Raw genomic sequence first — 18,350 nt, 5'->3', positions numbered from 1 at the left:
CAACTTTCATACAGCCTAGCCTTCCTTTTTTTTTTTTTTTTTCAAGCTCACCAAATTTGAAATGAGCTTATAATGTTAACGCGGTACCTACCAACCATTAAATATTGTAAAATGTAGAATTGGCAATCAAATTGAATAGAATTGAGAGGATTCAAATCCTAGTAATTAGATTTCAAATTATGGATCATTTGAGATTTTTTTTTTTTTAATGTATTTGACTCGAATCATTTCAAATTATAAGTTAATTTCATTTTCCTTTTTGTTCACTATATATAAAAAGAAAAAAATTTGAATTAAATTCAGATTAATTTATAGATTACAGATCATTTTATCTAAAATGATATAAAAAAATAATTTTAATTTATTAATACATAATTAATTTCAAATAAAGCTGAATAGCTGAAAAGATATTTATATAGTTAACTTTGACTAATATACAATTAAGACTTAATTATAAGTCATTTAACCCTTAATTTTGTGAATTATTTAAATTCAATTATTTCGAATTTCGTACAAAACAGATTATAAACTATTTTGGTTAAGATAGGAGGAGTTAAAATTTAACACATCTAGTAAAATTTAATAATGTATTGTACTTTTCAGCCTTGTGCTTGCAACAATGCTGCAGTGGCTACTGTGAAAGTGCAAGAAGAAACAGTGCTCTTTCTGTTAGGTGGTACAAGAAAATTGATAAGGCTATATATATCTTCCATTCCAGTGTACGTTTCGAATATTTTCACACGAGAAATTAGCATTATATCACAAAAACAACTCCATATTCGGAAAATGACAAGTATATCCTAGTACCTACAAATCGCCTAATACGACACCGGATTTCTTAACCATGATATGATAATACGAACCTTCAAATTATTGAAGCTTGATTCGGGCCACAGAGAAACAGTTTTCGGAGCTCAATCATCGTAATCACATAAACCAAATCTGTCTCAGCACCAAATTCAGCTCATTTTGCATCAAGATTCATATAAGCAGTAAAAGTTTAATCTACGCTAAGAGTCATGGACAAGGACGCAATCTGCCAAGTGGGGAATGTCAATTTTCTGTGAAGTCTAATCATCTAAATAATGACGTAGATGCAATGAACTCTTTGCTTGTAAGTTTTTTTATAAGATAAATTTTATTGAAAATAAGAGGACTTCGTACAAAACACTGTAAGTTAGACTTTGTACAAAATCATTTTTGCATAGCCCCAATTCAAGTACAAACAAATTAACAATTGAAAGAGAATATAAAGTAGGAGCCAAGTCATATTGATTCATATCATTTTGATGGAGACAACATCAAAATTAATAATTAAATATTATTAACAGTCATAATTAAATATTATTATGATAGGTAGTACCGTAATGAGCTAGACCAATTAGATTCATAAATTAGTTAAAACAAAAAACTGTAAAATCAAGCAAAAAAAAGAGTTAAACTCTAAATGGATCACTGCATGTAGTTCAAATGACAATTGAGCATATTAACTTGAATACAATCTGATTACACTTGAAGGGAAAGTATTAGAGTCTCACATCAAACAACAAACAAAAATTAAAAGAGAATTCATAAAGCTTGATTAACTTAAACCATTTTGAATAGAGATAACTCCACAATTCTAAACACTTTCTAAATCATAGAAAATTTCACACATTTTATCACTACAATAAATCAATCAAAACGTGTTTGAAATTAAAGCTAAAACTGCTTTTTTGAAAAATATTTTTTTTTTACCATTAGCTGGACTAGAGCTCAAGCTCTTACAATTCTAAAAACAACCTTAACACCAATAGAAAAAACTCTCTTGAAATTCTTACAACTAATATATACCAAATCAAATTTCCATGATCTCAAATAACTTTATTCAAGATAATATTTTTCTCAACTGCAAAAAATAATGCCGAGTAAACGACAAATAATTTCCACAGAGTGACAAACAACATTTCCCAACCTGTCAAAAGTAATTTGAGCACACCTTACCTGATATTTAGAAGCCTAATTAATTGCTAACTTACAATTACCAACTTGAGTACACACATTTGCACTCGTGAACACCCCAACAAAAGATTTCAACAAAGAAAACACCAGCATTAAAAATTTCAATACATTCGAAACCATAAAATGCTTTGCATGTCTACTTGCCAAGTTTCTGCAATAGTTTAGTCAACAAGAAGCTTCTTTAGCTGTGAGTGGAGCATACCTTTCCCCGTTGAGGAACAAAAGGAAGAAAGTCTTGATTTTCTATTAATTCGCAAGGAAATTGACAATATATGTATATATGGAACATTCTTATATACTAGTAATTACTCAAATCGGTTCCACAAGTATTGTTCTGTTACATAAAAAGAATGGAGAATGGTGAACGGTAAACCATCTAGCTTACAATGTCAAATATTATGCTTTATGCTCCAATTTCCATCAATAATTTTTAATAATGCATCCCACTTTACAGTTAGGTATGCATCACAGTCACTAGTGAGCTTTAACTCAGTGCTATTAGAATCTTTTTCAATTTTCAGATGTGATGTGAGTGTACAAATTTGAACTTCAATGAGAGCACAATCAATTATAGAAGAGAAACGTATGCATCACCATTAAACCTTATAATTCAGTCCACTATTTCCCAGTAAATGTTTGCATGCATAGAGCCCTGTCTGAAAGGAGAGTTGATGAAAAGGTAGCCTTAAGTCATCCAAATTGCCAGCAAGATTAGGCAAAATTTGGGGAAGTCGACAATGAAATCAGGTTAAGTAACAAAGCAAATGGTAAGGAATATGACCTGACACAGAAGATGAACGACAAACTTTGGTACACCATGTGCTTCGCCGATTCCCTGTGCTACAACTTTTGCAGACCTGAAATACTTCTTTCAGGAAGATTGCGGATCTGGGTGCATTCCTCGTCTGCTGTTACATTTGATGCCTTAACAGTGGATTCATCGTCCTTCCTAATTGATTTCTCCATCGAGACTTCCATGGTGTCCCGCTTATAGTATTCACCAAAACCTGAAATCATAAAGAAATTAAAAAAAAAATTTATAAATAAAAATAGTGTAGAGTGATCTCTTAGTGATATGCTATCTCATTCGAATCCAAATTACAATCAAATTATAATAAAAAAAAGGTAAACCTTAACAAATATTCACAATAATTTATTTGATTAGAATTCATTACCATGCTTGTATAGGATCACTACTTTTTCCTGTATGCTTCACTAAGTTAATTGTTTAACTTTCACTGGTTTCATCCAATAATTTTTCTAACTTTCAGTCATTTGGTCAATATTTAAATTAAATTTTAACTTTTTTTTCCACAGTAATTTTTATGTATTTTTCCAACATAAGAAAAATAAAATTCCAAATTCCAAAAGCAGTGAATTTCATTTCATTTGTAAATAAATTCCTTTATTATCAGCATAATATATATTAAAAATATAATTTATTTTCAATGAAATGAATTTTATATTTAGAATAAATGTAAAATTCTATTTATTTTTCTAGATTTATTAATGAATTTCGATTCATAATATTTTATGTAATTCATTTATACCAAATATAATAAAAAAAATGATGTAAATTTAAGTTCTTAAACCATAAGGAGCATTACACTTTGAATTTGTCACGGCCCAACCTATGGGCCGGACCGGCACTAGGACCTGGGCCAGCCTAAAGCCCCTGAGGCCCGTAGTAAGCCTAACTATTCACTTAACCCAACTCTAAGGCCCATTTGGGCCCAATTTCAAGAAATCAACCGGACGGAGTCCGGCCATAAAGTGGACCTTTCAACGGGGAGTTTTTGACTCACCCGACCTGTAAACAAAATATAACATCAATTGGGGAGCTCAGCTCACCCTCCACATACTCATCATCATAAAAATAAATTGGAGCTCAGCTCCCTCATCCAATCCATCAATCATGCATAGAATATTTTACAGGTCCACAATAATAATTTAGTTTACAGACCCAAATCAAATAAACATTTCTAACACATGCGGAAATTCTAGGAGTAAATAAAATTACACAAATATTGATAAATAACCTGCGAAGGAGAAAAGCAGGTTAACCAAAATAAAATCTTCCCGTACCTTGCCTCAAAAAATATTGAACAGAGTGAGCGTTCGACTCGAGAGTAAAATATCAATTTTAACCATAATCTCTATAACTATCTAAAACTAATGCAACTTGTGGAATGAAATGCAACATCGACAATAAATTCACATCATAGCATCAAAAGGTAATTTGGAGCACTCACGCACTCGTAGCATCAATCATAATATATGGGAGCCGATCCCTATCTGACTCTCTTAAATCCAACTTTGGTGCCCAAGAACTCATTTCGGACTTCCACTTAATAACCAAATCGGGGTCCCAAATGAAGAACTCAAGCCGTGACTACCCCTCAAGGATCGGGTCCCAATGAAGAACTCAAGCCGTGACTACCCGCCCTATCCATAGTCCACACCACATCACACGCACGCCAACGCACGCACCGCTGCTCCAAATTACCACAACAACACTCATGGCACGTTATGATTATGAATGCAACATAAATCGTGCCTAGAGTTTAACTACATAAATATATATGCATATAAGTGATGCATGGGCATCTTTGAACATATAATAATATCGAAATTACAATTAAAATTAATATTTTACTCACGGACTTGACGACAATCACTGTGGCCGGGCGGAGGAAGAAGGTCATCTGCTCACCTGACAATTTTATTACAATCATTTAATAAATCTGACTCAATACAAACAAAGAAAAAAAAGACCAATACGTCCTAAGTCGTGCCGAAAATCCGGCAGAGTCTCCCCTATACCTAGGACCTACCCAACCTGCAAAATGGCTCAAAACACACTTCTATATTTACAATCCATATATCCACAGCTCAATCATATCACACAGCCCTCCCGCCCATCAAATCAATCATCCATCACAGTATGTAATATTTCAATTTAGTCCTTATAATTGACCATTTTTGCAAAAACTGCCCAAATAAGCTCTAAAAATTCTAAAACTTTGCCCCGCGGTCCTTAGCAATATTACTAGGCTATTGCAAAAAGAATCATAATTTTCTAAGCTACCACGAATATTTTATAGATTTTTAATCCTATTTAAGCACTAGAAAATTACGAAAAAGCAAGGTTCGGGTTTACCTTTGCCAATTCCGACTTCGGGAACGCGCCGACGCGTCGACAATGGGGCTAGCCAAAACCTCGATCCAATTCGGAGACTTTTCCAGTAACGGGTCTGTCTGGCCGGAATTTCACAGACCCGATCAACTGTCGAATTTCCGCGAATCGAGGATACCAACACGAAGCCCATAACACGGGGGTTAGTACATAAATTTTTCAGAATTTTCTAAGCTCATTAAATGCTCGGAAAAACACTGCGAAGTTCCGTGGGACCCACCGAAAAACGGTGTCGGAAAAATTTGAAATTTATGTCGCCGCGAAGCTCTCGACGAGTGGAGCGCGCTGGTAGCCTCGGTTTTCTCGTGGGATTCACGGTTTTCGAGAAATCTAGCCCAAAAGTCGAAATGGGCTAAAATCTTCCCGAGCAAAAATCGGACAAACCGCTCAATGGATTTCGGCGTTCTTGGTGTCTATGGAAAGCTCTCGCCGAGTAGATGATTTTAGACACAAGACCCGGTCCAATTGGTGGCCGGATCGGCCGGATTTTGGCCGGAGAAGCCGAAACGCCGCGCGCGCGAGGGAGGGAATTCGCGCGCGGTTTCCAGCCATTCTGGGCGGCGGCCGACTGGCTGGGGTGACAGGGTGGCGGCGCCGGCCTACTGGGTGGCGAGGAGGTGGTCGGCCAGGGGGAGGGAGGAGAGAGAAAAGAGAGAGAGAAGGGGAGAGGGAACGACGCGCGCGGGGAAGAAAAAAGGGAAGGGAGCCGGTCCGATTCGACCGGTCCGATCCGGTCCGGTTCGATTCGGCCGGTTCGATTCGAAATACAAAATTTTGAATTTTTACTCTGCCTCGGGACCGAAAACGAGGTCCAAAAATTTCGAAAAAATTCCAGAAAACTCAGAAAAATACGTAGACTCCAAATATATTTTTAGTTTTGCCACGTGGTCTTTAAATTAATTTTTAAAAATCATTAAAGTTTATATTTTCGGAAAATCGAACCCGATTTTTAAAATCCGAAAAATCTCAAAAAATTTTCCTAAAATTTAAATAAAATTAAAATACCAAAAATGCTCATAAAATTTAAAATTTTGGGGTGTTACATTCTTCCCCCCTTACAGAAAATTCGTCCTTGAATTTTACACAAGGCAGAATAAAGCACATGATTATACATTGAACAAATAAGGGTACTTGCTACGCATGTCCCGTTCTGACTCCCAGGTGCACTCTTCCACTAACTGACTCCTCCACAAAACCTTAACCATAGGGATCTGTTTGGATCTCAGTTGTCTCACTTGGTAGTCCACTATGGCTACAGGCTGCTCCTTAAATGTCAAGTTCTCCTTTAGCTCTATCACATCCGGCTGTAGTACATGAGAAGGATCTGGAATGTATTTCCTGAGCATGGAGATGTGAAACACGGGATGAACGTGAGAAAGATTGGGTGGTAGCTCCAACCGGTAGGCAACTGCTCCAACTCTATCAGTAACCTCAAAAGGTCCGATATACCGAGGTGCCAACTTGCCCTTCTTTCCAAATCTCATGACTCCCTTCATTGGAGAAACCTTCAGGAATATTCACATAGTCACCCACTGCAAACTCCACATCCCTCCGTCTGGGGTCTGCATAACTCTTACGCCATCTAAAAGTCAAGCTGATTGTTCCCTGATTAAAGGAACTACCTCTGAAGTGTACTGCACTAGGTCTACATCATGCACCTTCGCTTCGCCCATTTCTATCCAACACAGAGGAGACCTACACTTTTCTTCCATATAGTGCCTCATAGGGTGCCATCCCTATGCTGGAATGATAACTGTTGTTGTAGGCAAATTCCACCAAAGCTAGCTGCTCATCCCATTGACCTCCAAAATCCAAAACACTCATGCGAAGCATGTCTTCCAGTGTTTGGATTGTCCTTTCTGATCCGTCCGTCTGCGAGGGTGGAAGGTCAGATCAAGTTCAACTGTGTGCCAAGTGCCTCCTGCAACTTTCTCCAAAACCGAGAAGTGAACTGGAGCCCTCTGTCAGATATTATGGAAGCTGGAACTCCATGCAATCTGACTATTTCTCGAATGTAGAGTCGGGCGTACTGTGCCATAGAATATGTAGTCTTCACAGGCAAAAAGTGAGCTGATTTGGTTAGACGGTCCACAATTACCCATATCGAATCATATCCTCGTGTGGTACGAGGTAACCCAGTCACAAAATCCATGGTGATCATTTCCCACTTCCATTCTGGGATAGGGAGCTCTTGCAGCTTCCCTGACGGTCTCTGGTGTTCAAACTTCACCTTCTGACAAGTCAAGCACTTGGACACAAAGTTTGCTATGTCTCTCTTCATGCCATTCCACCAATAGCTATCTTTCACATCATGGTACATCTTGGTGGAACCTGGGTGGACACTGTACAGTGTGTAGTGTGCCTCTCGCATGATTTCATTCCTGAGGTTGTCCACATCGGGCACACATATCCTAGAACCTTGCACTAGGGCGCCATCATTGGCAAATCCAAACTCACCACCTTCACCTTGCTGTACTCTTTCTATGATCTTCATCAATTGTTGGTCTCTGTGCTGGGAAACTCTAACTCTGTCCCTCAAGTCCGCCTCACCAAATGTGAGCCAACAATACCCCCTCATCTGAAAGATCTAGGATTAAACCTTGATCCATCAACTCATGTACCTCCTGAATCAATGGTCTCTTCTCTACTGAAATGTGCGCCAAACTGCCAGAAGATTTTCTGCTCAAGGCATCTGCCATAACATTAGCCTTTCCAGGGTGGTACTGGATGGTGCAATCATAGTCTTTCAGAAGCTCCATCCATCTCCTCTGTCTCAAGTTTAAATCCCTCTGTTGGAAGATGTACTTCAAGCTCTTGTGGTCGGTGTATATCTCGCACACTTCACCATACAGATAGTGTCTCCAGATCTTTAGTGCAAAGATTACAGCCGCCATTTCCAAATCATGGGTGGGGTAGTTCTGCTCATGCCTCTTCAGCTGCCTTGAAGCATAAGCCACTACCTTTCTATTCTGCATCAAAACACACCCTAGGCCAACTCTGGAGGTGTCACAATACACGGTGTATCCTTCACCACTCACAGGTAGTGTCAACACAGGGGCAGTGGTTAGACACTCCTTAAGCTTCTGGAAACTCACCTCACAGTCATTTGTCCAAATGAATGGAACATTCTTCTTGGTCAACTTAGTTAGGGGAGCCGCTATCCTGGAGAAATCTTGTACAAAACGCCTATAGTAGCTAAACCTAAAACTTTGCACCTCGGTGATCATGTAGGCCTAAGCCAATCGATTCTGACTTCAATTTTCTTGGGATCCACTTGAATGCCGTCACTAGAAATCACGTGTCCCAAGAATGAGATGCTTTCTAGCCAAAATTCACATTTTGAAAATTTGGCATATAGCTGGTGCTCCCTCAACGTCTGCAACACCATCCTCAAGTGCCACACGTGTTCTTCCTCGGTCCGAGAGTATACCAGAATGTCATCTATGAATACGATGACAAAACGGTCCAAAAATGGCTTGAACACCCTGTTCATCAAGTCCATGAAGGCTGCTGGTGCATTAGTGAGTCCAAAAGACATCACCAAGAACTCATAATGACCATATCTTGTCCTGAAAGCCATTTTGGACACGTCCTCATTCCTGATTCTCAATTGATGGTAGCCCGATCGCAGTCTATCTTGAAAAGAATCTAGCTCCTTGAGCCGATCAAACAAATCATCGATCCGAGGAAGTGGATACTTGTTCTTCACGATACCTTGTTCAGCTGTCTGTAGTCAATACACAACCTCAATGACCCATCCTTCTTTCTCACAAATAGAACAGGAGCGCCCCAAGGTGAAGTGCTCGGACGTATAAAACCCTTGTCCAAAAGCTCCTGTAGTTGCTCCTTCAGCTCTTTCAATTATGCTGGTGCCATCCTGTAAGGTGGCATCGATATGGGGTTTGTACCCGGCACAACATCAATGCAAAACTCTATTTCCCTTCCTGGTGGCAACCCTGGAAGCTCCTCTGGGAAGACATCCATAAATTCTCTGACAACAGGAACATTTTCCATGCTGGCACCTTCTACAGATGTATCTCTCACCAATGCCAAATACCCTTGGCATCCACGCCTCAACATTTTTCTAGCACTAATTGCTGACACTAAGTTATATGGAGCCACGCTCCTGTCACCGTCAAAGCTAAACTCTTCCACACCAGGTATGTGGAAATACACCTTTTTGTTCCTGCAGTCTAAGGTGGCATAATGAGTTGCCAACCAATCCACCCCCAAAATTACATCAAAGTCCATTACTAGTAGAGGAACCAAGTCTGCTGGGAGGATCTTTCCATCCACTACCACTAGGCTACCCGGAAAAACCATATCTACATCTATGTTGTCACTAAGTGGGGTAGCTATGACAAAGGGCACTCTAAAGTTGTAGGGTTTCTACCCAACCTCATGGCAAACACAGGGGAGACAAATGAGTGCGTAGCACCCGGATCTATCAAAACACGAGCCTCATAAGAACAGACCAGAAGAATACCTGCCACAACTGCATTGGAAGCCTGAGCATCCTGGTGGGTCAGGGTGAAAACCCGAGCTTGACCCCTACCCTGAGTGGCAGAACCTTGATACTGACTTCTACCTCCTGATCTGCCTCCAAATCCACGTCCCCCTTGTCCTCGGCCCTGTTGGCCACTGAACTGACTGCCTGCCATGTTGGAAGTACCCGGATACAACTGGCGAGGAACATTTGCAACAGAACCCTGTGACCCCATCTGTGGCTCGCTGAACACGGGGCATTCCCTAGCAAAGTGACCTGGTTGGCCACACCTGAAGCATACTCCTGACCCCATCAAACAAGGTCCTGAATGTCCTCTTCCACACTGTGCACACGGTGCCAAAGAGGATCCTGAACCAGACCCAGAACTGCTGTACCCCGAACTGTGACCACTGCTGGATCCGTACCCTGGTCTGAATCCTCGTGGTTTGTGTCTAAAACCACTTCTCTTGTTCCTACTCTTTCCTCTGTAATTACTCTGGCCACCACTATCCGGAGTACCCATTTGGGGAACACCGGTAGAACCCTCTGCTCTGTTTTTCTTTGCTCTTCCGCTGTCATCCACAGCATAGCTAATCTCTATCTGTCTGGCTCGATCAACTACCACGTCAAAAGACTGATCAGACATCATGGCCAGGTTTGCATACCTCCTGTCAAGCCCCTTTAGGAATCTTTTCACCTTCATAGTCTCTGTAGATACTGCTGTAGGGGCATATCTGCTCAATTCCAGAAATTCTGTAGCATATTCATCTACAGACCTGCCATTCTGTCTTAAGGCCTCAAAGGCCCACTGCTTCTGATCTCTGAAGCTTTCTGGCACAAACCGATTGATAAAAAGTTCCACAAACTGAGCCCATGTCAAGCCCTCCATCCGGGGTAACACGTAGTCATTCATCCATTGTCTAGGCATAGGCCCCATGACATGCTGCATACACTCTATCGCCTTCTATCACCAATCAGAATTTCCTGCCTGTCTGCAGGAATCCAAAAACCGATATGCATCGTCTGACACATCATAAGTACCAGGCACCAACTTCTTGAAATTTATGATCTGTTTGTAAGGTTCCCCTCTTGGTGCGGTGGACTGCTGCTGCTGTGGAGGGTGGACCATATACTGCGCCATCATGTCGATGGTTCTCTGCAGACCAGCTAGAGTAGCTGCCATGGGGTCCATGGGACCCTGTGCCATAAAGGACTGATCCTGTACTGGGGGTGGCTGCTCCTCTACTTGAGCAGCTCTAGGCCTCCTACCCCGCCTCCTCGGGGCAGGCGCCTCATCCTGTGCCGACACCTCGTCAGGCACATCTGGTTCTGGTGCAGTGGCAGCTCTCCTGCTTCTACGCATTTTCCTGAAATTCAGCAGCATTAGCCCACAAAATTCAAAACTGCACATTACACAGCTCTATAGACTCATATTTACACACAATATATGAAGCAGAAACTAGAAGCAAAGACGACAATGCAAGACGAATGTGGACCCTATTTTTCCGCATGTGACTCCTAGTAGACTCTTCCCAACACTTTAGACAACATTCCCTAAGAATCTGGAGCCTAAGCTCTGATACCACATTTGTCACGGCCCAACCTATGGGCCGGACCGGCACTAGGACCTGGGCCAGCCTAAAGCCCCCGAGGCCCGTAGTAAGCCTAACTATTCACTTAACCCAACTCTAAGGCCCATTTGGGCCCAATTTCAAGAAATCAACCGGACGGAGTCCGGCCATAAAGTGGACCTTTCAACGGGGAGTTTTTGACTCACCCGACCTGTAAACAAAATATAACATCAATTGGGGAGCTCAGCTCACCCTCCACATACTCATCATCATAAAAATAAATGGGAGCTCAGCTCCCTCATCCAATCCATCAATCATGCATAGAATATTTTACAGGTCCACAATAATAATTTAGTTTACAGACCCAAATCAAATAAACATTTCTAACACATGCGGAAATTCTAGGAGTAAATAAAATTACACAAATATTGATAAATAACCTGCGAAGGAGAAAAGCAGGTTAACCAAAATAAAATCCTCCTGTAGCCTGAAAAAAATATTGAACAGGAGTGAGCGTTCGACTCAGAGAGTAAAATATCAATTTTAACCATAATCTCTATAACTATCTAAAACTAATGCAACCTGTGGAATGAAATGCAACATCAGCAATAAATTCACATCATAGCATCAAAAAGGTAATTTGGAGCACTCACGCACCCTGTAGCATCAATCATAATATATGGGAGCTGATCCCCTATACAGCTCTCTTAAATCCAACCTGGTGCCAGCGAAGAACTCAGCTCGGACTTCCACTTAATAACCAAATCGGGGGTCCCAGCGAAGAACTCAAGCCGTGACTACCCCCCGAAGGATCGGGTCCCAGCGAAGAACTCAAGCCGTGACTACCCGTCCTATCCATAGTCCACACCACATCACACGCACGCCAACGCACGCACACTGCTCCAAATTACCACAACAACACTCATGGCACGTTAACAGTTATGAATGCAACATAAATCGTGCCTAGAGTTTAACTACATAAATATATATGCATATAAGTGATGCATGGGCATGCTGAACATATAATAATATCGAAATTACAATTAAAATTAATATTTTACTCACAGACTTGACGACAATCACTGTGGCGGCTGGGCGGAGGAAGAAGGCTGTCCCGGCTCACCTGACAATTTTATTACAATCATTTAATAAATTTGACTCAATACAAACAAAGAAAAAGACCAATACGTCCTAAGTCGTGCCGAAAATCCGGCAGAGTCTCCCCTATACCTAGGACCTACCCAACCTGTAAAATGGCTCAAAACACACTTCTATATTTACAATCCATATATCCACAGCTCAATCATATCACACAGCCCCTCCTGGGCCCATCAAATCAATCATCCATCACAGTATATAATATTTCAATTTAGTCCTTATAATTGACTATTTTTGCAAAAACTGCCCAAATAAGCTCTAAAAATTCTAAAACTTTGCCCCGCAGTCCTTAGCAATATTACTAGGCTATTGCAAAAAGAATCATAATTTTCTAAGCTACCACGAATATTTTATGGATTTTTAATCCTATTTAAGCACTAGAAAATTACGAAAAAGCAAGGTTCGGGTTTACCTTTGCCAATTCCGACTTCGGGAACGCGCTCGGGACGTCTGACAATGGGGGGCTAGCCAAAACCTCGGTCCAATTCGGAGACTTTTCGAAGAAGTGCATTCGCCTAATTTCACGCACCGATCAATCGCCGAATATCCTCGAATAGAGGATACCAACACGAAGCCCATAACACGGGGGTTAGTACATAAATTTTTCAGAATTTTCTAAGCTCATTAAATGCTCGGAAAAACACTGCGAAGTTCCGTGGGACCCACCGAAAAACGGTGTCGGAAAAATTTGAAATTTATGTTGCCGCGAAGCTCTCGATGAGTGGAGCGTGCTGGTACCCTCGGTTTTCTCGTGGGATTCACGGTTTTCGAGAAATCTAGCTCAAAAGTCGAAATGGGCTAAAATCTTCCCGAGCAAAAATCGGACAAACCGCTCGATAGATTTCGGCGTTCTTGGTGTCTATGGAAAGTTCTCGCCGAGTAGATGATTTTAGACACAAGACTCGGTCCAATTGGTGGCCAGATCGGCCGGATTTTGGCCGGAGAAGCCGAAATGCTGCGCGCGCGAGGGAGGGAATTCGACGCGCTTCCAGTGCTCGGGCGCGCCACCGGGCCGGGTGGCAGGGTGGCGGCGCCGGTGGGCTGGGGTTGCAGGGGGAGGTGGCTGGCCGGCGGCAGGGGATGGAGGAGAGAGAAAAGAGAGAGAGAAGGGGAGAGGGAACAACGTGCGCAGGGAAGAAAAAAGGGAAGGGAGCCGGTCCGATTCGACTGGTCCGGTTCAATTCGGCCGGTTCGATTCGACATACAAAATTTTGAATTTTTACTCTGCCTCGGGACCGAAAACGAGGTCCAAAAATTCCGAAAAAAATTCCATAAAACTCAGAAAAATACGTAGACTCTAAATATATTTTTAGTTTTACCACGTGGTCTTTAAATTAATTTTTAAAAATCATCAAAGTTTATATTTTCTGAAAATCGAATCCGATTTTTAAAATCCGAAAAATCTCAAAAAATTTTCCTAAAATTTAAATAAAATTAAAATACCAAAAATGCTCATAAAATTTAAAAATTTGGGGTGTTACAGAATTCTTAAACTATTAAGTAATCACTTATAATATTATTATTATTTTTTTTTAAATGACAAATAAATTTTAGTATTTTAAAATCTCAACAAAAGAACAAAAAAAGATGAATTTTGAAACAAATGTTTTATTATTATTATTATTATTATTATGCCAAAAGATCCAATCTTCTCATATAGACAACAAACAAAGACAACCAACAGTATGATAAGACAGGCTTCAATAAAGCCCTTAACACTTTTGAACTAATGATCATTCAAGGAATATTGTTTCCCTTGGGCCAGTTAATGAAGGCCTATTGGCCTTGTCTAGGCCCTGTCAAAGCAAGTCATGGCCCTAGCTAGTTCAATACACTCCGTTTAAGGATCAGTATCACTTATTATTTATTGCAAAATCAGAATTATGTAACTGAAAAAGCTATATAATTTCGGTCATACTATTGCATAAATTTAGAATTTAATTTTCAAAATGATATATAATTATTTTTAAAGAACCACATGACAATAATAAGAATAAAAATATTTATATTTACATAATCATAATTTATCAAATGATTCACCAATGTTGCCTATAATCCTTTACAATTTAATCTTTAAATAATAATTTTATGCAATCAAGAATTATTCAACTCATAATTGCTTATTTGGCGTTTATTTTATGTTTTAATAAGTCAAGTTGACATTTTTCTTTTAGAAATTCTTCAATGGCAGAACCCTCATGCTATGAACCAATAGGTTCTGTTCTGTCTAAAATTGAATAAATTGAATTTAATATTTTTCAAAATTGAATTGAAACAAATTAAATAAAAAACAAATTAAATCAAACCAAATCAATTTGATTTGACTAATTCAATTGATTGATTCTCAAAATAAAGCATATTATTTTCAAATAAATGTTCAATAAATCTCAATATTTCAAGTGCACAGTATTCATCCATAGCACAAGAAACACAATATTCATTTAATCTAACTAATTCTATAAGAAAAACAACAACAAAAATAAATTTTATAAAAAAAAATCTCATTAATTTTACACATTTCTACAAAAGAAAACATAAAACAATGAATAAATATAAAATATACATAAAATTAAAACAGCAAAATATTTAAAACTAAAAAAGCGGGAAAAAAAATTAAATCAACCAAATTAAAATAAGAGTACTAAAATCTCCCTAGATGGAAGAAACAAGTGAGAGAGCTAAGGAACATGGAATGACAATGCCGACCAAACAACTTCACTTCTATGCCAGACATAAAACTTATCTTACAATTTAATTTATATCAATTTGATTTTATTTTATCTTTTTTTTTAATCAAATCAAATCAAAATAACCGAAAAATTTATAAATTAAAACCGAATTCTGCTTACCCTATTCAAAGGTAAAGATTTATGCCCACAACCAACACTTTACGAGGCACCATATATTTCTTTGGGCAAATTCTTATATTCTTATTCTCTCCAGCTTGTGCTATCCAAAGCTATTTAAAAGCCAGCTTGTGCTAGACGCTCAAATTGCATCCGAGTTAGAATTTCAACAAACGGTTAACCTCCATTTCACTAACCACATTTAAAAGCACCACATGACATGAACTTAGAACATGACTTAAAATAATAATAATAACAACAACTTGATAATAATGCTTTAAAAATCGCCATTTAACATATAATTTAAAAAGAAAAAACTTATTATCAATCATATTATTTAAAAATAATTAAATTATAATATTTTTTTAAAAATACATATATATGTCTCTCATAATTTGTTACTACCCAGTTATTAAAAATCACTAATTTGCTAATTTATAATAGCAAGATTAATTTCATGAGTCTTATAAATTTTGGAAGTCTGCACAATGGTTGCAAATTGATCAAAATTTCAATTATCAAATAATCAGAATAAAGAAGTATGTCATTAGCTTTATAACTTTTTAATAATTTATATAATTAGTTAAATTTTATTTTAAAAAATACAAAATATTATAAAAAAAAATAATGAAGATTTACAAATGCAAAAATAACAGAAACAAAAAATGAAAATAATAAATTAAGAAATGATTTGACTTTTCATTTTTTTATTATTTCTTAAATATTAGCATAATATCTAATTTAAAACAATATCTTTAAGTATACTTATTATTATATTTATTATTATGGATATATTCTTTTAAATCATACATTTTTTTTATTTCATTTATATTTTAAAAATATTATATTCTTATAAAGAATACTTTAAAAAAATTGATAATTACTTAATAAATGAAATTTTAATTTGATTTCGATAAACATATAATTACTTAAAATACATATCTAAATTACATTTACTATATTTAGGAAAAAAAATATTATTTCAAAAATATACAACATAGAAAAATAATTAAATTATATTATTAAGACTAGTCTAAATATGAAAACCGGCCTTAAAAGATAATTTACAAAAGTAAGTCACTTCACTAAACAGCGATACATAAAAAATGAATATAATTTAAAAAATAATAAAAAAATTTATTGATCAATTTATTTCAAAAATTATTTGATATATATAATTAATTAAAATATTTATTAATAAAATTTTGTAGTTTGTTTTTAAAAATATAAAATATAATAAAATAAATATTAAATTATATTATGAAAATAAATAATAAATAACCTGCACAATAAATTGACAAAATGATTAATTAATAAGACACATATATATATCATTCCATTAAAAAATATTTTCATATGCTTTTGGATCAACCAAAAATCCATGAATAAAATCTAAAAAAATATAAAAAAAAATCATGAATAAACGCATTGCCACTCCATGTGAGAACGAAAATGCACAACAAATTGAACAATATAAGAAATAGAAACTTTAGGAGAAGTAATACGTCGATGAGCAAACAGGGGAGCATAGAAGAAATAATCAGATTTGAGATAGTTCACAACCTTCTCCCGCAAGCAGCTTTCATTCCTACCTTTCATGTAATCCTTCATTTCCACTCCTAAGAGCAAAATGGAATTAAAGCTTCTTTTAGCCAACACAGTCAGAAAACATGCAAAGCAAAACTAAACTATATGGAGGATGAGAAAAGTTGTACTGCTAGTGGAAGAAGAGACGATCCTTGATTCTAGAAATTGATGAGTTGATGTTAAAGAGATCAAAGGGGCAAACATGTAAGTATCTGATTTTAGATAGTCCACAACTTTCTTGAGCAATATTCTTTTCTTGTTTCTTTTGATGATGGGTTTCTTATGAATCCTGTTTTGAACTCTTAATAATGCTCTCTTCTCCCTTTCCGTTTTTGTTAAATTTTCAAAGAAAATTGAAAACAGAGAACAGAGAGGAACTGATCCGAAACAATTAAAGAATCCCGGATGTTTATGGCGGTTTGTGTGGTTTTGGATACGTATGTGTCGATGGAAGAGAAGGGCAAATGGCTGCTTTACTCTTATTTTGGAACGTGTGTAATACATTTGGCAAGTGGCAAGGGTAATTCGGTGCCTTTTACACCTACAAATAATTTATACATCACTTTATGTTTTATAAATTAAATAATTAATGTTATAAAAAATAAATATTATTTTATGTAAATATATAAAATAAAAATTTAAAAATTTAGAGATGAAATTGTTGAATTACTTAATTTAAATGAAAGGAACTAAAAAAATTAAAATTAAAGGTAACATTAATTAGAGTTTGATTTTATGTTAATTTTTTAGTATATTTTGTAAGGATTTTTATTTTAGTGGTTGATTTATTAGAGCATAAATGTATATGCATGTTATTAATATATTATTGATGCCATGAAATATTATTTAATATTGTCCCACTACGATTTGATTTCACACTAGTATAATCACTAAATATTATTTCTACTTAAAAGTATAATAGGAGGCAACGGCGAGTTGTTTAAAGATTTGCAGCTATAATCGTTTTTTATTCTCATGTTTTCAATACATAAGTTACAGATATAAATAGCAGTACAAGGAGATAAGAGTAACAACAAGATATGCACAGATTTACGTCAAGAAATAATGAGATAAATGTAACAAATTAATCTGAACTAATGATAAAAAACCAACTCTATTAGGTAACATAATTGGTTAAATCAGTTGGCCGGGAGTTATCCTCAATACGCCCCCATAAGATGGTGCTCCCATCGGAGACACCATTCTTGGATCGAAGATGTTGCAGCCTGGACTTAGACTGAGGCATGGTCAGTAGATTAGCAAGCTGATCTTTGCTCGAAATATGTTGAACGGCTAAGCAACCAGAGGTGACTTGCTCATGAGCAAAGTGGTAGTCAAGAGAAAGATGCTTCATTCTATAGTGAAAAACAGGATTTGCACAAAAGTAAGTTGCACCAATATTGTCACAGAGAATCAATGGCCTACAAGTGATAAACAGTTGTAGTTCTTGAAGCAATGACCTGAGCCATAAAAGTTCAGATGTGGGAGTTGCAACGGCTCGGTAT

General features: G+C 37.2%; 1 protein-coding gene across 1 annotated transcript; it reads right to left on the bottom strand.

The window, feature by feature from the left end:
- Positions 1–1,830: 1,830 nt before the first annotated feature.
- On the bottom strand, positions 1,831–17,349 carry LOC131175287 (uncharacterized). The gene is made up of 3 exons (XM_058139004.1): positions 16,974–17,349; positions 16,764–16,877; positions 1,831–3,008 (listed from the first exon to the last, which is right to left on the bottom strand). The coding sequence occupies exons 1-3, from the start codon at positions 17,347–17,349 to the stop codon at positions 2,842–2,844; spliced, it is 657 nt and encodes a 218-aa protein (XP_057994987.1). The 3' UTR covers positions 1,831–2,841.
- Between the last annotated feature and the right edge of the window lie 1,001 nt (positions 17,350–18,350).

The sequence above is a fragment of the Hevea brasiliensis genome, chromosome 17 (genome assembly GCF_030052815.1).
Source record: "Hevea brasiliensis isolate MT/VB/25A 57/8 chromosome 17, ASM3005281v1, whole genome shotgun sequence".
NCBI lineage: Eukaryota > Viridiplantae > Streptophyta > Magnoliopsida > Malpighiales > Euphorbiaceae > Hevea > Hevea brasiliensis.
This window is presented reverse-complemented; position numbering and strand designations above follow the sequence as displayed.

What these genes read in the sequence shown, in the direction of transcription:
- LOC131175287 (XM_058139004.1), bottom strand. Translation starts at nt 17,349, where the DNA reads ATGTATTACACACGTTCCAAAATAAGAGTAAAGCAGCCATTTGCCCTT. An exon ending in CGTCTCTTCTTCCACTAGCA is followed by an intron (nt 16,878 to 16,973) that starts GTACAACTTTTC and finishes TTTTGCTCTTAG; the next exon opens with GAGTGGAAATGAAGGATTAC. An exon ending in TCCCCTGTTTGCTCATCGAC is followed by an intron (nt 3,009 to 16,763) that starts GTATTACTTCTC and finishes TTATGATTTCAG; the next exon opens with GTTTTGGTGAATACTATAAG.